This window comes from Peromyscus maniculatus, chromosome 16, assembly GCF_049852395.1.
Source record: "Peromyscus maniculatus bairdii isolate BWxNUB_F1_BW_parent chromosome 16, HU_Pman_BW_mat_3.1, whole genome shotgun sequence".
NCBI lineage: Eukaryota > Metazoa > Chordata > Mammalia > Rodentia > Cricetidae > Peromyscus > Peromyscus maniculatus.
Window position 1 is genome coordinate 31174050 of NC_134867.1, and position 26004 is coordinate 31200053.

Sequence of the window (26004 nt, forward strand, 5' to 3'; positions counted from 1 at the left end):
ATTATCTGTGGAAAAATCATGTCTGTCTTTCCTTTACAAAGTGGGATCGTGTGGGTACATACTTCTGAATTCTCTTTATTAGGATTATCAAGTTAACTGAGTGCCAAAACAAACAATAAAAAAGCCACTACTTTAAATATCTTTTACCTCTTGTTGAGACAGGTCAGAACTTAATTCTTATACATTTTAAAGAAGTGAATTCTGGGTTGAACATAATGTTTCAATTACATGTTTTTATTAAATTTAGTATTAAAAGACAGCCACACAAGAATTAAAGTTAAGTATTATTCAAAAATCTGGTAAAAATGAAAATTACTGTTTAAGAATGCTTCCCGATTCTTTAATAATTTCAATTGTAAAACCTCATCAATAGTACTATTTTACCACTGGCTTGAGAATTCCAGGGAACAATGCAAAGCTATTTTGTACGGCCAGTCAGTGCTCTGTGTAGTGGCTTTTACTGTTTAATGGGTCATTTGAAATAGGGTTAAAAAGACCAACTGACGCTCCAAATTCAGCAAAGAGGCACTTTTTTCTTTATTGAAGGACCATTTCCATCAGTATTTTAAGTGTACAGAGCAGAACAAGTGACTAATATTTCTTGCATGCCTCTAATCCTCTCTGCTTTCTGCTTCATATGACACATTTACTGAGATCTTTTTATTTTGTTTTTAATTTTATTTTTGTAAATTACATCAACTTAAGAAAGAACAAAATGGCCAGACACAATAGTATATACCAGCATTTAGAAATTCAAGACTATCCTTGGCTACATAAATAAGTTTAAGACCCAGCCTTAAAATTTAAATTGTAAGTATATTACAAAAGATAAGCCCAGGGATAGGTTTCCTGTTTGAAAATTGACCTTTGGCTCTAGGATAATTACTATAGGAATGTAGAAATTTGTAGAAGTGACTTTAAGCAAATGTTAAGAAAGAAAGAAAAACCAACACATTGAGTTATGGAAAATATCACCCAAACCAAATAAGCATGTTAACTTCAAATGAATTCTGCTGCTCCTTTTTCATATCATCACTTCCATCCATCTCAGGGCAGCGTCAACTGTAGTACACCCACATTTTAGAAACTATTTAGTATGTTTCCCTCTCTTAGCAATAGCCTCTAGGTTTGCAGGCCCACCCCACAGTGTGCCTAAAACATCTCTTTCATTCTGTAATGCTTCTTCTAAATACAGCTCTCGGCCTGAACAAACAGATGTCTTTAAACCTCTAATGACTGCTGGAGGCCCACTGACAAACTGCTCTAGCCACTCCTGGGCCTCTTCTAGAGCCTTATATTCATCAGAAGACTGTAAGACCTCATCAGCCAAGCCTATATTTAAAGCTTTCTTGGAATCCAGTTTGAAGGTCCCACTTAACACTTTGAGAGCTTGTCTGCTGCCGATGATTTCAACCAGCCGGCTGGCACCGCCCCAGCTTGGCACTATCCCCATCTCCTTGTGGACAAACCTGATCACACTCTCCACAGTCATTAACCTGTGAAAACAAAGAGGAAACACTGTAACTACATGCATATACTATAACCATAAAGTAGTGAGTGCTCCTCCTCCAATAGGAAATTGATCTTTTTAGGCAGATATAAAAACAATGTTGGAAAATGTCACCACGTAGTATTCAACATTTGCTTTTAAAAACATTGTTTCAGCTTTTCCAAACTTTGAAAATAAGAACTCAGGCTTCACATTTGAGGAACTTGATGTTAACAGATTTGGAGAGTAACTGAGATAAATGCTCTCATCTTCTGGTTGAATAAGCATGCAATGGAAGCACCAGGACTTGACCCCAGATAGTTGGCCTCAGTGTCAAGGCCGGAATCACAGCTGGACCAGAGCAGGAGCAAGAGCAGCAGCAAGGTAGGTGGCCGTGGCTTGGGTTGGACTAAGAGCAGTTAAACTCCTGTGCAAGGAGTTCTATCCCCCAACTAGTGTTTTTATAATCAGGGTAATTCATAAAGATAATAGACGAAGTTAACATACTAATTGATGAGTGTAGAAAAAAGCTTCACGTCTGCTAGTCACCTGTATACTCTCAGCACACTATAAAGTTCTGCAGTGTTCAGGAAGTGTTGCCTGTGGACAGTTTTGGTTGGCATGCATCAACAGAAGACTTATGTTAAAACCTAATTTGACCTAACTGTCAAAGTGCAATTTACTGTTGTTCTTAGGAATAATGGTTTTCAAAACTATTTACTATAAGAAAGAAAAGCTGAAGTGTTGCCTTTCTACACACTGTACATTCAACTGTGGAGGACTTCATTCTCTTAGCACCAAGGCTCTGACTGCAGCCTGACCTTTCTCCAGCAAACACTGCACTGGAGAATTTCTGCAGAAGCTACTAATCCACTGGAAAACTTTCTCCTCAGAGATGAGTTTCCACCAAGAATATGTCACAATGATGAACAATTACTTCAGCAGTCAAATACTATGGAAATGGCTTCAACCAATGGCTTTTAAATGGGTATGAGGCAGAGCAAGTCTAACTGTCAAAAGAATCTTAATCTAACTCCAATCTGCCAAAATTTGGGAAGAAATTAAATTTGCAAAATATAGTATCTAATAGTTGTGAAATAGAAATGATTGTTACTCTTGAGCCCAGTCTAGAACCACCTAGTATGCCAGTCTTTAAACCAAATTCTGGAATTGGCATGTGCTGGTTTAGCTATTAGCACAGCTGAGAGAGTGATGACATCAGGAATAAATTCATTTAGAACTGAATAAAAACAGTGAGACCCTGGGTGTCGGTATAATGCAGATGACATTACACGAGTGATTACAGTGGCCATCCATATGTTGGTATAACCTAGGCAACCACGCTTATGTGTTGTCTCCTCATTATTTTCAAGGTCAATTATGTAGGTTTGTTTAAAAAGTTTTATCACATTCATTTTTCATGGCCATGTGTGGGCACATATTCCATGGCATGTGTATGGAGGTCAGCTGGTTCTCTCCTTTTCACCATGTGAGTCTTGGGGATGGGACCTGGCTGGGTTGCCAGATTTGGTGGGAAGTGCCTTTACCCACCCAGCTATCTTACTGTCCCAAGTCTGCCCTCTTGAATCCTATTTTATAACTAACAAATCCTCAAGTAATCTCTGTAAGAGCATGCATTTTAATCTGACATACACTTTATAAATTACATAGCTAGTAGTATGCTTGTGTTGACATACCTTTTAGTTTGCATTAAACATAATTTTTAAAACCCACTGGTGAGAAGAAAACAGGGCATCTCACCAGGGAGAGACACACCTAGCTCGCAGCAGGAAACCTTTCACAAGATCCGTCATTAGCCTCACAGAGTTAAAGTAAAAAATTTCCAGTGTTGGAAAATGTAATTCAAGAGGAAATGATCCAATCAATAGGATATATTTCAAATTGGGAACATACAACATGGGATTATACAATAATTGTAGAGTTCATATGAGTTATCTAGTATCACCTGGAATGCTAGGGAGAATCTATGAACCTATATAGAAGACTTATCCCTTATAATTATAAAGTCATAATGTTCGATTTATAAAGCTATTAAACTCTTCTACTTTGATATGAGTCTAAGTGCATCTGACATAATGGCAAAGAAGAGATGAAATTCATCAGATGTTGGTATGTTTCTTACTATTCGGATGGAACAATCACAGGGAAAAACTACCCACAACTGGGCAAAGACTATTTGTGTGTGTATATGCGCACACACCACAGCACACATGCACAGGTCTCTAGTTTGTGGGTGGTGGTTCTCCCTTTCTGCCATGTGGGACTCAGGGATTGAATTCAGGCCCTTTTACCTGCTGAGCTGTCTCTGTGGCCTGACTGTTAATAATGAACAGGGATGCCAGATCAAATGCTGACTGCAGGAAAGGGTACTCTGCCCTAATATTGCTTTCTGATGAGGGAACCCTAAGTTTCAGGGTTAGCAAACATGGCCAAGAACATTGTTAAATGAACTTAAAACTTTACTAAACAGGAAGTTTTTTATAAAATGTATACAGGAAAGCTGGAGTTTAGAAGTGCTCAATGATGAAGAAAGGTACTTATACTGACATGAAATAAAAACGAGAGTGTATTGAACCGGAAGGCCGCAGAGCTTTCCTGTGCAGTACATGGGGTCGCAGCCAGACTGTGTGGCTGGAAATCCTAACATGGCCTCTCTGGCTGCACACTGCACTCCATACAGTGCAGCCAACGAACAGGACACACAGACAGGGAAGAGGAATATCATATTTAGACCCTAAGAAGTTACTTAGCCAAAGCCCTGAGTTTTCTTGTCTATAAAACAGTAGCTACTCAATAGTACTCATGCCAAAGAACCAAATGTGTTCTTCTATGACAAATACATAGAACATGTACTTTATAAATAATATTAGAGGAACTATATACTTTATTTAAAAACCTCTGATACTGTATTACATTGTATTTTTATTTAGAAATATTAAAGTTTGTGTTTTGTAGTCACACATAAGCAGCTTTGTGTATTAGCTTTAACTATGATTTAGTAGAGTCGCTAAGCAGGTCAGTACTGTGTCTGCTAGAATTCTAAATTGTTTCCTTGTCTAATATTACATAATCCTTAATGCATTCAAAATTAAAGCAACTATATTTACACAGTGAAACCCAGTAAATCAGTAATTCTCAACCCTGTGGGTCGGGACCCCTTTGGAGGTCTAGCAGCCCTTCCACAGGAGTCACCTAAGACCATCAGGAAACACAGATATTTACAATATGATTCATAACTAGCAAATTGACAGTTACGGAGTAACAACAAAATAATTTTATGGTTGAGGGTGTATTCAAGGGTTGCACATTGGGAAAGTTAGGAACCACAGCAGTAAATGGTAGTGTGCTGTCTGCCCTTCAGTGGTGCTTACATGAATGGAGACAAGAAGACAGATGCATGTTTTTGTCTTTCCAAATAATGAAAACTAATGTTCTGTTCTACTACACACGGGGCTGAAGTAGGAGATTCAAACATTATGAAAGAAAAAGAACAGACATATATGTCTTCAAGGTTCATAAATTATAAATTATAAAACCAGGCAATACAGGTTAACAACATAAATATTTAAAAATTTAAAGCAGTGGTATTATAAAGGTTAAGTGAAACAGGACAGACAATGCATGACTATTACTTTTTCTTGAAGGAAAATTTGTTAAGAACTAATGCTAACTTGCTACTATTCATTTAACTTTTGATGCAATCTCACTACATTCTGGAATGTATTCTTATGAGATAGTATTAAAAATACTAGAAAGTATACTGAATTATTCATTATTACACTCTGCATATTCAGGAGACAGCTTAGTATATAAAGTGCTTGCTGAACACACATGAGGACCTCAGTTTGGCTCCCCAAAGCCCACATAAAAAGCTGGGCATAGCAGCATCTGTATACAGCCCCAAGGCTGAAGGATAAAGACAGGTTGATCCCAGGGGCTTGCTGGCCAGCCACAGTGGTAGAAGGGGCCCTATCTCTAAAACTCAGATGGAGAGGTGTAGCTAGAGTTTTCCTGCCTGGCCCACAGTCAGGATAAATCTCTGTCACCCACCAGTCCCACAGCCACTCAGATCCAACTAAGTAAACACAGAGACTTATATTGCTTACAAACTGTATGGCCATGGCAGGCTTCTTGCTAACTGTTCTTATAGCTTAAATTAATCCATTTCCATAAATCTATACCTTGCCACATGGCTCTTGGCTTACTGGCGTCTTCACATGTTGCTTGTCGTGGCGGCTGGCAGTGACTCCTTCTGCCTTCTTGTTCTTTCTTTTCTCCTCTCTGTTAGTCCCGCCTATACTTCCTGCCTAGCCACTGGCCAATCAGTGTTTTATTTATTGACCAATCAGAGTAATTTGACATGCAGACCATCCCACAGCAGAGAGGATTAAAGGAAGATTCAACACCGACCTCTGTCTCTCACATGTGTGCACGTGGACAAGCATGCACACACACACACACCCCTCCCAAAACAAAACATAAAATTCAGTAAGGATGGTAAGAAAAAATTCATATAAACACTGAATGTATTTATGCTTTCCAAGTAAAATCACAAAGAGGAAAAAAAGGAACTATTCTAAGTAACTTTTGAACATTTTGACTATTTTACCTTTAGTTTAGAAGGGAAATAAACACACAAACACACACAATGCAGAAAGACCAATCAAAGTAGCAATGTTTAAAAAAAAGTGGATTTTTATGAATGGTATGGGAAATTCCTTGTATCATTCTTACCACCTTTCCATAAGTTTATATATAATTAAAATGCTTACATGTTTTTGATGCCTTAGGTGGCTAGACTCTGAGCATTGAGCAATGCCCATTTTTAATTCACAAAAAGTCGTGTGTGTGTGTGTGTGTGTGTGCACATGTTGTGTATGCCAGAGATCAACTTCAAGTGTCATTCCTAAGGAACCATCTTGAGACAATTTGTCACGAGAACCTGGACCTCACTCATTAGGCTAGACTGGCTGGCTAATGAGCCCTAGGGGCAGCCAGAGATTGTGTCCACATCCCCAGCAATGGTACAAATATGCACTACTAGGCCTGTTTATGTAGATGCGAGAGATTGAACTTGGGTCCTAATGCTCATACAGCAAGCAGTTTACCAACTGGATTATTTTCCTAGGCCCCAGTTTTTTGCCTTTATCATCATCATCATAATCATCACCACCACCATCATCATTATCATTTTTTTGGTTTTTCAAGTCAGTGTTTCTCTGTGTAACTCTGGCTGTCCTGGAACTCTCTCTGTAGACCCAGCTGGCCTTGAACTCAGAGAACTCAGAGATCTGTGTGTGTGTGTGTGTGTGTGTGTGTGTGTGTGTGTGTGTGTATAAATGTGTGTGTGTGTATAAATGTGTGTGTGTGTATAAATGTGTGTGTGTGTGTGTATATATATATATATATATATATATACACACACATACCATTTTCTCTTGGAAAGAATTAGAAGAAAATTTTGGCTGAAGAGAATGTTTCTGACACATGCATACACTAAATCTATTAACAGCTGGTGACTGCGAGATGGCGAGAAGAGCTATTGTTCATATTAAGTTATTCAATCTGCATAAGTACTTTTCCCCTGGATAGAAGAGCTGCTTGGATAAAAATGTCAGTTGCATGAATTCCAGGCAATTACCATGGAAGTTAAGTAAGTGAAAATGGGCCAAAATACATACTTTAAATGGGAACTTACCTTTTTAGTACAAAGCTATGAAAGTTTTTGCTGTTTGCAGACACCCAATTAAAACCCTTATCACAGAGATACCTGGTAAGGCACTGAAGAAAACATTAACCAGCATGACTTGTATTGAGTTCATTCTTCCTTGTAACCAGAGCTAGTTATAAAGGTCATTCAGTAGGGAATCCTCTCTAGTACTCCTCACTTCTAATACTACAGCTGCTCTTGGAACGTGGACTTTAAAAGGGCACAGTAATCCAGGATGGTGCCTTTCAAACTTCTATGGTGAAGAATCAATTTCTTTTTCGCTTAAAAATTGTTTCTATTATCTCCCCTTTCTCTATAGAAGAGAAGACACCTAGCACCAAATACTATATATATTTTCCCTAAACATATATTTTCCCTAAATTTACTAACTAGAAAGTTTGATTTAATGAAGTACAGTTAAAAGATTAAGACCATTAATAAAATAGACTAATTTTAACTGTATACTCTAATCAAATTCCCAATATCATTGTGCTTGTATTCTACAGCAATTATTAAGTAAAATAAAAATTGCCTGAATACACAAGTCCTGTGATACACTGACAAACGCTCTGATAACCTAAACAGCTACTAATGAAAACAGGCAGGCACCAGCATTTTACTAGACAAAGGGATAGTTCACCTCTGAGCAATGACATGAGACTTCATCAGGCCATTCAGAAGAGCATACAATAAAAAAGCATAGTAATCATGCCATTACAATGCATAGAAGCAAAATAAACATACATTAATAGACCCAAAGAACAGGATACAAGAAAAAGATGATGTATAATGTAATATCCTAACATCTTACATGAAATAGTTCATTATTTGATGGAGGGCTATGACCACTATAAGATGCATACTGTTAATTCAAAACTAAAGGAAACCATATAAGATATTTCAAAAACCTTTATAACTCTGATCAATATAACACTGAAATATTCAGAATGCTATTTATCAGAGCAGAAGGGCCATGTCCTTAGCTTCAGAAATTGGGCCAAAATTTAACTGAAACTTTTCTCTTAATGTACATGCCAAGATTTTGAAGGATGAAGTGTACATCATGAGTAGAAAAGAAGGAATGAACACAATTAGAGAAAATGATTTTCAGGAGCTGGAGAATGGCTCAGCAGTTAGGAGCACTTAATGAGAACACAAGTTCTATTCCCAGCAGCCCATCACAGCCCAGAACTGTCTTAACTCCAGTTCCAAGGGATCTGATGCCCTCTTTTGACCTCTGTGGGAACAGGTAATCATACAAGTAAGAAAAACACTCATACAAAAGAAAAAAAAATCCTTTTTAAAAAGCGATTTTTAAAAATATACATTATGTGGGCAGGGTTTTAAAAGCTAAAATTGTCTTATGTTTAATATTATATGAAATCATTTAATAAGTGTTATTCAATATGTAAACCATATTGCTATGAAGTACTTTAAAAAATGTAAAATGAAATCAAGATTAGCCCTACAGCAGAAAGTATGCCAAACAAAGAAAATAGTTTTCAAGTATGACAGGTCATTATATTATTGACATTTCTGTTAAAAAAAAAAAACAACCAGTGGTAATCTTACATAATTTTAAGGCTCAAAATAATAATTTGTGTAATTAAGGGTGAACATTATGCTATAATCTATATATTCGCGACCTCATTGAGATGTATCTAAATATTTAAGGGAGATATAAAAGTTGAAACAGTTGTTTCCTCAAGTCAGACAGAGTAAGTGGAACACAGAGTGAAGATCAATAGTCGTGGTACCAGCGCCCTCACTGGAGCTCCAGTTACAATACACACACCATTTTCTGAACACTTAAAAGGATCAAGTATATTTTTAAAGCATCTAACTTTCTTGCAAACACAGTTCTTTGCTATGGCATAGTCAATGCTCCAGGGACTTCTCAAAGCTGTTAATGCACAAGAGCTCAATGTGATACTAACTCCAGGTTTATGGATCTCAGAATAAGCTTACAACAGAATACAGAGGTTTTCTCAGAGTGTCCTTGGGACAGTACTAAGAAGGCAGCCTCAAGCCTGTGCAAAGCAGCAGATTTTTATGGCCTCTGTAATCACACAGCTACCAAAAGCTGGAAATTGTTGTAAGGGGGAAGAACTACCGCTCCTAGAATTTCCTGCAACTTTGTTCATTTATAAAGCTGCTGTGGATCACAGATGGTGGAGACATGGATCTCAGAAAGAAACGGGTTTCAGGAAATCTCTTTCTTGAAGACAGGCACAAGGGAGTCTTTGTGTCCATTTTCTTCTGTTTTTCTTATGTTCTTCAGTTGTTAACTCCTTCTGAATAATTCTCTTGGATTTTAGACTTTCATATATTTCCTTGACTTTCTAATATGAATTTGATTTATTAAGTCACTGTGTTTTGTTGCTTTTTAAAAATGCATAATTGAACAACAGTAACTGTACTAAATTAAAAAATTATCTACTTTAATGATGACAGAAAATACTCATTAACTGATTATCTTGTTTAAGAATATATGAAATATTGAAATTAAGGCAGAACTATATTCAAGCATGTGCTAACTGTGTTTATGCCTGCAACAGTCTCCCCCACAGGAAGCGAGCTTGCTTTATTTATTTACCTCTTCATTTATATATTGTTGCTGTTCAAATGAAACATTAAACCTGGAGAAATGGCCCAGCAGTTAAGAGTACTGACTGTTCTTGCAGAGGATCCAGGTTTGGTCCTCAACACTCACATGATGGCTTACAACTCCACTTCCAGGGGATACAATAGCCTCTGCTGGCCTCTGCAGGTACTGTATATACATGGTACATATACAACAGCCTGCAACAATTTTTCTCTTACCTGAAATCACATGCTGTAGTAAATTCTGCTCCTCCACCCATTGCCCAGCCTTGAACCAGAGCAACGCTTATTAACGGTAGTCTGTATATTAAAGGAAAATGGATGTGAACAAATCTAACCTTAGGGTTCATTTCTATACATCATGTTAAGGTCTTCAACATTTCGCAGTGTTAATAACAAGAACCATCAAGGGTAGTGAATCCTTGAACCTGTGTACCATCACAAGTAAAGTGGCATGCGGCCAAGCACACAGCAGCTCACACTTGTGCTACCAAGGGTTAGCAAACCACCTACCTGAACCACTACCTGCTTCAGTGGTGGTCCATACTGTAACTGTCTTCTAAACACAGACCCTATGATACACCTTTAGCACAGGGACTCTCCACGATATCAATACAGCACAGTCATGGTGAAACTATCTGCACTACAGTCAGGGTACGGGGATTATGGCCATATCTGAAGAGATAACCTGGTCTGAAACACAGAGCTATAAAATCAAGTATTTAAGATTCCCACCAAAAGACTTACCATTACTACTTACATGGCCATAGACTGCTCCTATATATAAGCATTATTTAGTGTTTAAAATAAATCTTACTGTTTCTGCTTATAAAGAATGTGGGGGGGACATTGGTAAACACCTTCAGTCCAGCACTTGAGAGGCAGAGACAAGTGGATCTCTAAGAGTACAAAGGCCAGCCTGGTCTACTTCCTGCACAGCCAGGGATATATAGTGAGACCTTATCTTAAAAAAAATTAAATAAAAATAAATCATGTCACAACAGTGTGAGAATTCTATCACATAGATCTAAAATGTTTTCAAAGTATTCATTTTTCATAGGTTCTAACCAAAACGTAAAGACATTGGTCTAATGTGACTAAATATTTCCTAATAAGCCCTACTTCCAAATAGAAAGGATCACTTAAATGAGAAAAACTTTTTAGCCAGATGTGGTGTTAGACACCTGTAGTCCAGGCTTCAGAAGATGGAAGCAGGGGAATCAGGAGTTTAAGGCTGGCCTTGACTAATAGTAAGTTTGTGTGTGTGTGGCCAAACTGGGCTACATAATACCCTGCCTTTAATTGTACTTTAAATAAAAATTACAATTAAACAATCTAGAAAAAGGGGCCAATGGCTCAGTGGGTTAGAGTGCTTGTTGTTTTTGCAGAGGACCCAGGTTCAATTCCCAGCACCCATATAGCAGCTCATAATCATCCATAACTCCAGTTCAGGGGATCTGATGCTTTCCTCTGATCTCGCAAGGCACTAGACACACATGTGGTGCACAATACAGACACCCAGGCAAAACATTCAGACATATAAAGTAAAATAATCTAAAATAAAAGTTTTAAACTAGAAAAAAAAAGTCAAGAACAATGTGGTGAGAGAAACAGTTAAGGCAATGAAAAACAGTAGTTATATCTCTATTATTTTTTCTAGACTTTCAGATGAGTACCAAAAATACAGAAATGTCTAATTAATAAGTATGCTTAAATATGATTTTCTTAGTTTTCATAATTATAAACTGCTTATATTTACAAAAAAAATCAGAGATTCAAAGCATGTCAAAATCTACAATCTGAAATGCAGATTTTTTTCTTCCCTTTTCCTTTATCTAGGTACAAAGTACTTCCATTTTTGTCAGAAAGCTGTAAAAGTATTCGCCAATCTAGTTTTCTCTCATCTGGATGCAGTCCACCTCTCTCCATTTCTACCACTCTCCATCCTGGAGGAATCTCTGCATGTCACTTCCTCATCAACATCCTTTCTCTTTCTGGTGTCAGTATCTGACTGTCCCTACAGCTGTTCCTTGTGGTAGCTGGTTATGTGGGCACTGTTTCTTAAATTACTTTCCTCTTTCTCCTGATTTACAACACTGTTCATACCTAACAATTCACTCTAATGACTGTTCTCTATGGCATAAAGAAATAGTCCATCATTACAGCAGACACAGTTTGAAGCTTGGCTAACTTTTTTAAATGTACAAATAATGAAATAATAAATTATTAATTCTGGTATTTTAAAAATCCTATTTTTAAAAGAGAGATACATTACCTCATAAATCTTGTTAAGGTGTTCTGCATGAACATAGATAAGGCCACTCCATTCTTTAAATTAAACAAAAAAACACAAAAATGAGTTCTAAAATTCAAAGTTTGAAAAGAAACAAAGCCAAATGGTTTGAAAATCCAAGTTTTCATTTCACACTCTGTGAGGCTGAACGGAAAGTGATACTGTGTGTGTCGCTCTCCCAGAGTTGGAGCTCAGCATTGCACAAGGTAAGTCAGATGGTGGCCTGAACTGCTGGTCTCACTGATGTGGCAAAAGTTCTAAAACAGGGGTCAGAGGAAGGCAGGGCCCACTCGGCATCCTAGTTTGAGATCTAGTCCATCATGGTGAGGCAGGCACGGCAGCAGGACCACAGGGCCACTGGGAGGACTGCGTCCTCAGGCAGCAGGCAGGGGTGAATGTGTTACTTAGCTTCCTTGCTTCTCATTCAGACCTGGACCCCAGCCTATGGAATAGTGTCACCCACATTTAGGGGTGTTCTTCCCATCTCAATTAACCTAATCTGGAAAAGCCCTCCACAAGAATGCCCCCAGGTTTATTTCCACAGTAACTCTTCAATCCCATCAAGTTGACAACCAAGACTGACCATTACAGCTTCCTAGAACAGAGTCAAGCGCCACTCACAGCGACCCAGGAGAAACCTGAGTGTGACTCTCCCGCCTGCCACCTCCAGGAAGCCATGTGTAAAAGAAAGGAGTTATGATGAGCGCTGGGGTTTTGCACTCCCAGGCTGTGATTCCTAGATTTTTTTTCTTTACAAACTATTTATTTTCTCATAAAAGCCATACCTTCTTCAATCCAGTATAATCTGACTTTCAGCCTTGTCCTCAAACATTTTAATATCCTATTTGTCAAATTAAATGACTTTTCCTTATTCTGTATCATCTGCTCTTCAACTTGACACCACTTCCTCACTCAGGCCCTCTCTTGCTACAAGTTTTCACTCCTGATGGTTTGTCTGTTGCTCTGACTGCTCTCCTCCAGTTTCCCCCTTGATTCTTCCCACTCAGCCCATCCCCTAAAGGCAAGTACTCTCCCAACCCCCGCCCCCCATAGCTTTCTCTCTCTTTTCTTTATTTGAATTCTTTTCTTTGAAAGCTTAAGCCACGCCCACTGTTGGTTTTAGGTGAAGCATTAGAACCTACTAGATATTTCCACTTCCTGTACTTCTCTGGCACTGCAGTAGGCCCTCAAACTCAGCATGGCGTAACTCCCAGGAGGAAACAGGCAGTGTGAGTTCGAGTGCCGCCACTTAGGAAGAGCGGGCATGGGAGCAAATCATGACTGTGAGCTCAGTGTTCTCACCCAGAGGAATCAGGTACACAAACAGGAATTTGGGCTGATTTACAGGATGGCAGGACAGGTAGAAATCTGTACGTTCTATACACGCTACTTAGTTAATAGAAAAGTTAGTAATGAGCAGCAGGCTAGGAATGTTGCTCTTGCCACTAATTTCTCTAGTTTACAAAATCCTCATTATCAAGACTTAAGTGTGTCTTCTTAGTTCCTCCTCTTTAATATTCCCAATGTTTACTTTCTTTTTTCTGGTTTTATTCCAACTGAGCTAATCTAGACCTGTTTATCAGTTCATGGGTTGATTAGTTAAAAAACAAAAAAACAGCCTTACTTCCTAATCAGAATTTCTGTATTTAATTTCTTTTTCTTAGATATCCTTTCCATCCTGCTGCTTGGTAACTCTTCCTGTACGATAGCAATTTCCTATCAGCAGCAGAATAAAGTCCAAGATCTTGGAAAAACCAAATCCCACATAATCCTAAAGTACATTACTGACATTATTAACTCCATACCCTTCAACTAAGAATCTTAACTCAGCCACAACATACCAAAATATCTGGCAATCCTCTAAATATCATATACCTAGTATTATATATTATATATAACATATAACACACACACACACACACACACACACACACACACACACACACACACACACGTTCTGTATTTTGTTCACACCAGCCCATCAATCCATAGTTGTAGCAGCTTGTTCTTGTTCTATTTCAGGAAATCCCTGGGTCAAATAATGTGATTCCATCACAACTTTCCAAATGCCACAATAGTTTCAATAGTTTCCTCTTTTGTGTTTCACAGTACTTTTTTTTTTAACTTCTGTACTTTAACTACAGTACTTATAAACTGTTTTGTAAACTGTGTGTTTGAATTCATTATTTGACATATTGCCTCTACAGGATGGGGCTAAGGAATGTAACAATGAAGTCCTCAACCATCTTGGAAGAACAACCCTTAAGGTACTGTATACTGTTGTTGTTTTTTTTAATGCTTCAACTAACTGAGCAGAACACCAATGAAGAAGCAATTCATTTGCACTCTGGTGCAAAGATGTGGTAGTGGCAGAAGTGCTAGGCTGTGTGATACCTTCCTTGAGGCTGACAGCATACTACCAATACTAATGGCAATTCTGTAATGGAATGAGTGTGTTCTGACCATAATACATCATAAAGCAGAAATTAAAACTGGCCCCAAAGACCCAGGGATAAGGGGCCAAGCATGGGGGCACATACCTTAATCTCAACACGTGGGAGGCAGGGGCAGGAGAATCTCTGAATTTCAGGCCAGCCTGGTCTACACAAAAAATGAGGAAGTAGATAGAACAGGAGGAGGGAACAGAAGAATTATTATTAAGTCATCACCCAAAGCTACACAGTCAAACACTCATTTATTTCCCCGAGTTGAAGGAGCAAGAGAAGTCAAGGGGCTAGAGACTTGACTCAGCAGTTAAGAGCACGGGCTATTCCTCTAGGGACCAGGGTTCAATTTCCAGCACCTACACTGTAGCTCACCACATCCGTAACTCCCATTTCAGGAGATCAAATACCCTGTTCTGTCCTCCCTGGACAGGCAGGTGATGCATAGGCATACATGCAGATAAAACCCCCATACACATAAAACAAAATTTAAAAAGGAAGAAAGGAAGGAGGGGTGGGAGGGAGAGCAAAAAACAAAACACTACCAGGAGAAAATAATCAACGAGGGCCGGGCGGTGGTGGCGCACGCCTTTAATCCCAGCACTCGGGAGGCAGAGCCAGGTGGATCGCTGTGAGTTCGAGGCCAGCCTGGGCTACCAAGTGAGCTCCAGGAAAGGCGCAAAACTACGCAGAGAAACCCTGTCTCGAAAAACCAAAAAAAAAAAAAAAAAAAAAAAAAAAAAAAAAAAAGAAAATAATCAACGAAAAGACCAACCTGCCTATGTTTGGGTATAGACAGCTGGGAAGTACTGGACAAAGGTGTGGAGAGCCGCCACAGATGTTTCCTTTGTCTGTACCCTGGGATGCAAGTTCACCTTTTTAGCTCTTCCCAATAACAACTGTGACAAAGCATGTGCAGAACTCAATGTGCACAAAGAAACCATGAGCATCGCACTATGCACTTGCAACCATCTTGAGTACAAAAACTCCCATCTGCAAAGTATCTTATTCTATGACCACAAGAACTAGCTTTATGGATTGATGAACTTCTTCCAAATACACTGAAAGATTTTTGGAAAATAAGTAATTTTTCTATATATTACTAGGGCTAAAATGAAATTGTACAAGAGTAGCAACAAGCCCTAAGCAGTTAGACAGAAATTGGGTGGGGGTGTCACTGTAGACATTTAAGCAACAAAGACTCAAGCAATACATTGCCCGTACAGTAACAAAAGAGGTCAGGGATGAAGGAGGACAGTATTTTCAAGCTAGGTTAAGACGCTGAAGCTTTCTAAGCACCAAACCTTTCCTTGACTCATTACACCCACTGCTGTAAAGTAAGCGATTCTGTATTTCCCTGTACACTCAAGTTTACCACTGTGGACTTTGATTCCTTCTTACCTCTAAAAGGAGACTTCTTAGGGTCTCCAGAACATTCATGGCATAAAACCTCGCTCTTGTAATTGAGTAATATTTCCACCCTTTTTTCTACCTTTTGCTATCCTCCTTTACCTAACTCTTCAGGGCTAATCCTGTGTTACATTCATCCATCTCCTGGCTTCCACATCTTCGATTAAGAACCAACTGTGTAACAGGGACAACTGGAGTTCCTTTCCTCATCAGGAAACCAAAGACCCCAAAAGAAATCAGCTTCTTAAGGGATCCGTCACACATGCAAGGAAAACGTAGGGAAACAGCTTAGGAACACAATATTGCCAATGTTGGCACTGTCATGGGTATGTGAAGATTTCACTGGATTTGTCTGTTTCTGTGGATATTTGGAAATTTTCTTCAGACTTTTCAATTGAAAAATTACAGTGGCAAAACACCAACATAACTACCCTTTAAAGATAAGTCATTTAATAATCATACTAAAGCATTTTATTATATTTAGAGAACAATGTAATCCATTTACTAAATTGTCATATATTTCAGTTACTTCATCATTCCCAGAAAGCAAATTCACCAAATATATAGATGCTGCTGACACATCTGTAACACAAACACTCAGCATGCTGGACATAGAAGAGCTTTACTGAGAGAAAACACATTCACAATGTGAGATCACAATAGGTCTCATTGTCTCAGCTGCAAGTGTTAGATGTATTCATACATCCAACTCCAACTCCTATGAAGTGCCTGAGATTGCTAGGCTTCAAGATTGTAAATTTCATGTTTACACAAATATAATTACTTCTCAGGTGCAGAATACAGACTATCTGGAAAAAAAAATGGCTCAGGAATTTTATATACATCATTTCTACTTGTCAATTTTAAAATAATCATGTGATAAATATACCCTATACTTTACAAATGCTATTGTCACTCTGAATATTACCCACAAAGAAGTTGGTGTACTGGCTCATGACTATCAGCCTAACTCTCAGAAGGCTGGGGCGGAAGGATTTCAGGGACTCTGAATCCAGTCAAGAATACAAAATGTACATAATGAGCTCTAAGAAAGTCTGAGCTAGAGTAAGACTGTACACACACACATGCACACGCACATGCACACACAAAATTTGAGGAACTTTCACAGATGGGAGATCTAAGGAATCATGATGACTCCTAAATAGGACTCCAAAGCAGAAAAGGACACAACAGAACCTCCAATACCAATAATTTATGGAATTCCTTTTCTGTCTTCTCTTTTACACTGCTCTGACCTGTAAAAGCAAGTACATATCTAATGTACACAACTTGAGATAATCACCAATTCAACTATCAGCACTCATTCACGCTGCAGATACACCCATCATTTCTAGTATTTTTCGCCCATCCCCTTTATCATCAGTGTGGAATGTATGTGTAAAACATTCAACATAAGATCCACCATCTTAGAAAAGTTTATGGATATACTATAGTATTGCTCTCATTATAGACACTATGCTAGAGAACCAATTTCTAGCACTAATTTACCTGGATAATGGAAACTCTATTTTCCCTATTCCCTCCTCACCACCTGTCAACCACTATTTTCCTCCATGCTTCAATCTCACTATTTGAGATCCCACATATGAGATCACAGAGCGGAGATTCATACATTGATTCATTCATTGGTGTATCCGTTTTTGATGACTCTTTAGATAAACTATGCTAAAACAAAGGGCATAGGGCACACATATGGAGGACTCCATACTAGTCTTCCAATTTTTTCACAATCTTAAAATTATTCTAAAATTTAAATTTTTTTCTTTAAAAATAGTCAATCAAATTAGAAAAGAAAGAGCCCCGGGGGCATTACTGGAGGGGAAGAAGAGCAGCAGGATCAATATTGAAGACAAGAGACACTCATTCTCCAAAAACACCAGCACAACCAACCACAAGGATGAGTCATTCCAGCATGTCAACCAAAATGTCTTATAGATATCCTGTAGATAAGACCTTAACATTTATTTGTTTTCCTGTATTATTCCCCTTATAAATCTTTATAATTTCTCATAAAAAATAAAACAAAAACCACTGTTTGAGGGCTATTAAGGAGTACGAATTATAGCAACCACCACCCAGGTTAAAACATGACTTTCTCAGCCGTTTCTGACGGGAGCAACCTCAGTGTACAGCCCACATACTTGCCTCTGGAGTGGAGAGTGCTTTCACAGCATTCAGATCAGATCCTGAGCAAAAAGTATTTTTTGCCCCATGGACAATGAGGCCTTTCCCTTCTGTCCAATTTTCCAATTCAATTACCCTTTCCAAAAGTTGTAGCATCATGACACCTACCAGATGAGAGAGTAAAACATGAATACGTGTAATAGACTGATAAAAACAGAAATAGCAAGGTGCCGAGCGAGACCACTAGGACATACACTTTACAAATATTGACTGTATAGCTACCAGATGCCTACTGTGCTATACAATGCAATACACAAGCAAGGTATATAAAACAGCCCCTGCTTTAAAATTTTAAATTCATTAGTCCATGTATCTTAAGAAATTGGACAAATATATTTGGAAAGAAAAATAAGAATGTACCATACAGGTCCTAGACATAGAAAAGTTGGGTATACAATATTGGATACAGTGATAAGGAAAAATTACTCCTTATGGTAAAGATAGCAGCTTGTTAGTTTTATGAGCATAAGATGACAGACATGTTATGACATACAGTCTATAAAAAATATAGGGCAAAGTGAGAGTCTAACTCTCTCCCCAGCAGGACTAACAAGATTTTAGTTCGGTCTGGAAAGGGCTAATAAATACGTAGTAAATTAATGACATGGTTGACAAACTGGCAAGCCTGAGGGCACACTATGAAAGTGCTTCACAGTTCTACCAGCAGTCAAATCAATGATTTATATATTAGACAGTTATGGTGATATGATTACAAAATCCTATGCAAGCATCCTTTAACAATAAATTTAAAATTGGAAACAGCAGAGAATGTTATGTGAAGTTCTAATGAATAATCTGTATCTATGCACATCTTTGGTTATCTTCCAAGGTCATGTCCTCAATATGCTTAATTTTACTTTCCTAGGTAAAAGGAATTAGAAGCCAAAGTAAAGATCATAACTGAAAGTCGTAACTTCCAGAGAATCTACTGTTTCCAAGCCTTACTACCCAGATCCCATTAAAATATACAGACTTATTTTGGGGGAAAAAATAATCCCACAAGGTGAATAGTTACTACTCTGCCATTTTTAAAGTAACCAGTGGTGATGATGTTCTACAGTAAATGTTAGATCAATGTTATAAACTCACACATAACTAATGAAAGCATCCTTTCTAAGTATGATCTACTGAAAATGGAAACTTCTCAAGAATATTCGGAGTGCCTGAAAAATATTATTACATGACAATTATTTATAGTTTGGGAGAAACCAAAATTCACACATTTAATGTAAAAATAAATCAAAGCAGACAAATATACATCTTCAATCATGCACGGCATTTAAGTGCCAAAACAATAATAGTGGCCATGAATATATATATATAAAACTATAGTACTAGTTAATTTTAAACTCATTCTTTTGACTTAGTGCACTAAACCTGAAGAGTTGGAGGAGACTTACACCCTAATGGGCCATAGAGTATCTGCTTGACTACTTTTAAGAAAAGGCATGGCAGGGAGTTCACTCATCTCCCCATCTAAGCTAACAAAACACCAAGACTTAAAACATTCTGCTTTTATTTGTTTTGCATGTTCTGCATCAAACTAATATTCTTCTACATAATTGAATATATGGAGCTATTACCATTAATTACATGCAAATTTTGAACACTTGAAATGTGGGTAGTCAACTGAGATATACACTAAATGTAATAACAAATTTCCAAAACATACTATAAAAAGAAAAAGAAAAAAACATCTCACATGTAACTTCTTATAGAAGTTATTTTTAGTGAAAATATTTTGAAACATTTATGTTTGATATACAGAGAATCAAAATGTTAGACTGCCTAATCAAAACTTAGTTTCTCAACTAGCCAAATAACATACAACAAAATAAATCTAATGCCACAAGGATTTCTTGTTGGGGAAATTTTCCTTCATTTATGACATTAAAAAGTACTTTTCCGGGCGGTGGTGGCGCACGCCTTTAATCCCAGCACTCGGGAGGCAGAGGCAGGCGGATCTCTGTGAGTTCGAGGCCAGCCTGGGTTACCAAGTGAGTTCCAGGAAAGGCGCAAAGCTACACAAGAGAAACCCTGTCTCGGAAAAAAAAAAAAAGAAAAAAAAAAAAAGTACTTGACAGAAATCCAGAGTGACCGTATGCAATCTGTGAAAGTTACTTTTCTCACTGCAATGTCAAAAGTCCCGAAAAGAAACAAATTAAAGAAAGGCTTTATTCTAGCTCACACTTTAAAAGAGTACATGTCCTCATGGCAAGGAAGGTATGACATCAGAACAAGGGTGCATTCCATGATGAGGAAGGCATGGCATCAGGAATGGGAAAGCAGCTCTATTTGATTTTGCTTTTTAAATAGTGACCGCTTAGAATATTTAACACTACACATGAATCTCATTTTTATCAAGATTTATACTCGTGATTTTAAAAAATCAACATATGCACAATCACAAAAATATTTCTGGTTCACTTTATAGAAAATTGTTTCTGTGTATATATATTCTATAAGGAATACCAAGACTCTCAAGAATTCTTCCACCAGGACAAGGCAAGAAAAACTATGATGGCAGGCTATGACTTAATGTCATTCTTTAGCAAAAGAAGGCAGACCTCTCATACCTGAAAAGGCATTCATTTTATTGGGGTTGTTCAGAGTGAGAATGCCAATGCCATTCTGTTTCTTCTGAAGGTCAATGGATCCACCAGGAAACTGCTCCAGTATCTTTTTCACTTCCTCCTCATGGAAGCCATGAGATGTATTATAAAGTGACACACCCGTTTGTAACAGTTTCGTCCTTGCAGACAGAGATGTAGTCAAAAGACTTTTTGCCATTTCTAGAAAAGAAAAAAGTATGCAGTTGCCCCAATAAAGAGACTAATTTTTATTTTTCTACTGTTATGTCTGGATATAATAATAAGCCTTTCTCTTGAATTGTGAAAACCTCTCCAATGAAGGTAAGCTCCATAAAAAATTAAAAAATAAAATAAAATAAAAAAGTAAGAAGAAAGAAAGAAAGAAAGGAAGAAAGAAAGAAAGAAAGAAAGAAAGAAAGAAAGAAAGAAAGAAAGAAAGAAAGAAAGAAAGAAAAAGAAAAAGATTAAGACACAATCTGGTTAAGTAGACCTGGGTAGCCTACAACTCATTTTCCTTCAAGGTTCCTGTAGTAGAAGTTATCTCCAGTCCTGCCTGGGCCCGCAGCCACTCAGACCCAAATAAACACACAGACACTTATATTATTTAAACTGTTTGGCCTAATGGCTCAGGCTTCTTGCTATCTAGTTCTTATATCTTAAATTAACCCATTTCTTTTAATCCATAAGTTGCCATGTGGCTTGTGGCTTACTGGTATTTTACATCTTACTTCTCATGGTGACTGCGGCTAGCGTCTCCTGACTCAGCCTTCCATTTCCCAGAATTCTCCTCTCTCTTTGTCCTACCTATACTTCCTACCTGGCTACTGGCCAGTCAGCACTTTATTTATTAACCAATCAGAGCAACACATTCACAGCATACAGATATCCACAGCAGGTTCCAGCTTCTTAAGGGTTTATCCACTCTGGGGTGGGCTTTCAGTGATGTACCTGCCTTTGAGTCATTCTTCCTAGAAGTAAAAGAATAAAGGCACTAGTTCACCAAGGTGGAATTGTGTGGACTGTGATGTTGGTCTGTCATTGGTTCTCAGTTTGGACGGAACAGACACTTGCTTTATATCTCCCCCAGGAACAGTGTATTGCAGCACTTCCTGTGTGTGCATTTTTTTATTGACTGTTACAGATCTTTCTTTCTACTGCCCACAGCTTTCCTAAAGTCTGTAAGGTAACAAATCTCACATTCCTAGCTCTGATTCAGGACTCATTTACTGGATGTCCCTATAATTCAATTGGGATATTCTGAAATTGAGATTTTTTTTTAATGCCACTTTACTAACAAAAGAATTGTATCCAAAGCTTTCTGTGATTTGATCTTTTTTTTTTTTTTTTGGTTTTTCGAGACAGGGTTTCTCTGTGTAGCTTTGTGCCTTTTCTGGGACTCACTTGGTAGTCCAGCCTCGAACTCACAGAGATCCACCTGCCTCTGCCTCCCAAGTGCTGGGATTAAAGGCGTGCGCCACCACCGCCCGGCCTGTGATTTGATCTTTACTTAAAACTTTTATCTCTTCTCTCATGACCACCCCTCACACAACACATACATACATACATACATACATACATGGACCCAAATAACCAGTCTCACAAACGTAACATGCTATATTATTTCCTCCCTTAAATAATTTTTTCTTTTTCTTTCTTTCTTTCTTTCTTTTTTTTTTTTTTTGACCTGGTACTTCAAAAACAGAATTCCTAAGTTTTCCCTGAATGTGATTATTATTATCGCATATTAACATGTTACACATATCAGTAATTTTCATTTCCTCTCACAAGGCAAACGGATGTTATGGGTTAGGACTAATATTCTCTTTGAGATTTAGAGGTGATTTACCAGTAAACTGCAAAAAATGATTAGCAAACTTAATTGAGGGAACACAGGCAAGACCTATGTGATCCTACTCATTTCCATTTCCACAGAAAGACTGACTTTGAGCTCTCTGTAGGAGACAATCAAGTGTGCCTGCCTCTATTGGTACTGCTATTTTGACTTGGATTTTCTCTCATTTCCTCTCCACTGGCCAGTCTTCTTCCCCACAATATCCTTCATATTTTGGGAAGGTACCTGGAGCTACCTTTACTCTCTCACAGTAAGAAGGCCACACAGAGCAGGTTGTCACGGTTCTGCTGGATCTGCTTCTGCTATGGAAAAACAAAAGATAAGCTCTCAAGATCATATACAAACTCAATTCAGAAGTTGAGTAGCCTACACAGTCAGAAGGAAATCTAATGAGTTTATCATTTTTAAATGGGCTGTGTGTGCTCTGTGAAGTTTTGGTTTGCTCCTGAGTATGATCCAGTGTGAAGAGATAATTAAGAAACTAATTTGGAGCAAAAGTTCTGATCTTCCCCACACTAGTCATAACTCCAAATGAAAATGCTACGAAAGCCTGATTAGGATTTAGATGGCTATTTAAAGAATACTATTTTGTCTGCATTTTTATAATGCTTTGTTTAGGAAAAGAACATGAAATTAATATATAAAGCATAGAGTAGAGGATTAAAAACCATTGGCATTTTAATTGTTATTATAGGTTAGTAGAATCAGAATTTTTTGTTTGTCTGTTTGGTAAGGGGTCTGCCTACTTTAAATATATTGTCTCATTCTCCAACATCTGGCAAGTCTAGCATGATTAGTATTATTGCTATCAGATCATGCCTCTTTACCTTCAAATCACTGAACACTTAAAATAGTTACGTAATGCATTGCATTGCTTTGTTAGAAAACCTCAATTTGTAAATGGACATTTTCCCAAGAAAAGGCTTCTATTAAGACATGTACCCATTCTACTAATTCCATATTTTTCTCTTCTTCCTTTATTCTGTGCCTTTCCCAATACTGACTCTTGTTTTCTGTATTCCTTTGAGATTCCTTGTCTGTACCCGAGTAATTCAAAGTACAGCTTAAGCCCGCTAGACTCACTGACCCAAACTTTGGAATTTCAATTCTAACAATTTGATAATAGTATGTTGTGCATACTTTCACCCCAATTCTAAATTCACAAGCTAAAATACACAATGGTCTGGGCTGGAGAGATGGCTCAATGGTTAAAATTGTTTACCCTTCCTTCTTCCAGAGAACCTGAGTTTGGTTCCCAACTGGTAACTCCTGCTCCAGGACACAGTCCTCTTCTCACCTCCCACTCATGTGCACATAACCTGGCCACTCCCCCATACACATTATTAAAAATAAATCATTTTTAAGGACGCACAATGGCTGTAGTGCTAAGACGATAAGATGTCAGACATTAGTGAATTAGTGTAGTATCTGAAAATACAAGTAAAGAACTTGAAATTCAGGGGCTGCCACGGACTAGACACATATAAACAACCTCTATTTGCTTTACTCCTGGGCACACAAGGCAATGAAAAGGTTCTGGGGCAGTTACAATTTTATAAAACTTTCTTCAGTGCAAAAGAACTATCCAAACTGTGTCATGTGGGGTACCTTGCTGTCCTACCAGGGAACAGATTGTTCCAGCTGAGAAAGCTAACCATCAAACCACTGGAAAGCTGAAAAGAATACCCCTCTGGCCATCTGGGACCAAAGGTTCTCCTCTCTAATTCTTATATACTAGTTCCTCCACTGAAAGTCCTTTTCTATTTAACACCATGCTGGAAACATTGAATTGTGCTAGAAAATTAACATAATTTCATAGTAAGGAAGTAAATGAACAATGAAAAATCAGAAGGCATTTTAGACTGAAATACATAACCTGTTTCTCTGGTTTTCAATTTTATACTCCTTAATTCTCTCAGGTTCCACTACATGCCACCCATATCTCTCCCTAAACACACACAACACAAGAAAGTAACTTTCATGTCCTCAAATCTCGTTTTCTGTCGTCTCAAATTTCAGCACGTGTGATGTTAGTCTTTTTCATTTCAGGCAGTAATTCCAAGTCATCCTCTCTAACTCCCCAGTCTGCATAAAATCCCATCTCCCCCACCAACATCTGTGGTCGCATCAAACACTACCATAACTACTTCTTTTGACAAACTGTGCTACTAAACTTAGTTGCCAAGAGGGCATCTGGCGTGCTGAGAATAGTTCCTGGCAAACAGTAATTTCCAATAACTTTCTTAAAACAAATTCGTAGGCTTAAGGACCTGACCACAGAGCTAACTCACCATCTATCCGGTTCGTTATTCTAACTCACCCTGCTGCAACTTCGTCTCTCCACAAGCAGGTTTGCCTTTCTGCAATGATGGTCATTGCTCTGTGCGCACCAGCTAATCATGTGCTAATCAGCTGTCTAGTCATAGTCCAATAAGGTGTCCAAAAACAAAACAAACCCGTTTGTTACCAAGTTCCTTCTTCCTCCACTCCTGAGATTTCACAATTCTACCTGTCCCTGCCCCCAAGGAAGAATGCTATTTCTCCTCACTGTCTTCCATTAGTCTTGCTCGTATCCCTAAACCTGTAGCACCCAGAGCAAGAGACGGTCACACGTTATAGAATCGGACGTGAAAGTTGGGAAAATAAGAAGCCTGACTTTGACGTCCTTCAGAAAGTCTTTCCAAACTCCTCGGGACTTTGGACAAACGTGGGGAGGGGGTTGATGCCTGTAGTTACACCCGCCAAAGTTGGGTGGCTTTTCTTTTGTTGTTAAAAGGCTGGCTTCACGAAACAAATACGGAGGAAATGCTTAACGCAAGCAAGACAAATCAAGTTCCTAAGCAGGCATGACAGAGATCCAACGGAACATCACCTAAGTTCTCACGGGGTCTCCAAAGCACTCAGAAATCCACGCAGAGAGCCGAACTCCTCTCCCCGGTCCTCTGAAATCGCTAACGTCGCGGTTTTCCCACGCTCCCCTGCAGCATGTCAGGCACCGGCCCAGGGACCTTGCAGCACCCCACGAGACCCACGGGCGCGGACGCCTGCACTGCCTGCAAGAGCCGGCAGAGGGCAGTGCGCCTGCGCGGAGCCTTGGCCGCGCTCGGGGTTCACCGGCAAAAGCGCTCCTCCCCCATCACGCCACACCGGGTTCCGGGGGTTCTCCCGGGACGGACGGGGCGCACCCCGACCGCCGCTCTCTCACGCAGACATCCCTACAGCCCTCCCCCCCACCCCTGGCGCTGACTTCCCCTTCCGCTTTCTTAAGACCCTCTTCCGCTCCGGGGAAACCTCACCCTCCGCCGCGCGCGGCCCGCTTCCGCTCCCACACCGGCTTGTTTCCTCTCGCCGGGCGCTCCGAAGGAACGCCCACCGCCCCGGAAGT

The 26004-nt window shown here is 38.7% G+C and overlaps 1 protein-coding gene across 16 annotated transcripts; it reads right to left on the reverse strand.

Annotated features, from left to right (window-relative positions):
- Nucleotides 1–513: 513 nt before the first annotated feature.
- On the reverse strand, nucleotides 514–26001 carry Echdc1 (ethylmalonyl-CoA decarboxylase 1). Of its 16 annotated transcripts, none has more exons than XM_076552557.1 (8): nucleotides 25916–25964; nucleotides 22845–22921; nucleotides 21585–21735; nucleotides 20753–20968; nucleotides 18138–18280; nucleotides 12100–12152; nucleotides 10044–10124; nucleotides 514–1496 (listed from the first exon to the last, which is right to left on the reverse strand). In XM_076552557.1, exons 4-8 carry the CDS (start codon nucleotides 20964–20966, stop codon nucleotides 1088–1090), a joined length of 900 nt encoding a protein of 299 aa, XP_076408672.1. In that variant the 5' UTR covers nucleotides 20967–20968; nucleotides 21585–21735; nucleotides 22845–22921; nucleotides 25916–25964; the 3' UTR covers nucleotides 514–1087. The 16 variants fall into 16 exon arrangements, with proteins under 16 accessions (XP_076408672.1, XP_076408669.1, XP_042118072.1 ...); XM_076552554.1 differs by lacking the exon at nucleotides 25916–25964 and adding an exon at nucleotides 25492–25850; XM_042262138.2 differs by lacking the exon at nucleotides 21585–21735 and having other exon boundaries at nucleotides 25916–25973.
- Nucleotides 26002–26004: the final 3 nt, after the last annotated feature.

What these genes read in the sequence shown, in the direction of transcription:
- Echdc1 (XM_042262135.2), bottom strand. Translation starts at nt 24,995, where the DNA reads ATGACCATCATTGCAGAAAGGCAAACCTGCTTGTGGAGAGACGAAGTT. An exon ending in ACCTTAACAAGATTTATGAG is followed by an intron (nt 10,125 to 12,099) that starts GTAATGTATCTC and finishes TTTAATATACAG; the next exon opens with ACTACCGTTAATAAGCGTTG. An exon ending in ACTACAGCATGTGATTTCAG is followed by an intron (nt 1,497 to 10,043) that starts GTAAGAGAAAAA and finishes TTGTTTTCACAG; the next exon opens with GTTAATGACTGTGGAGAGTG.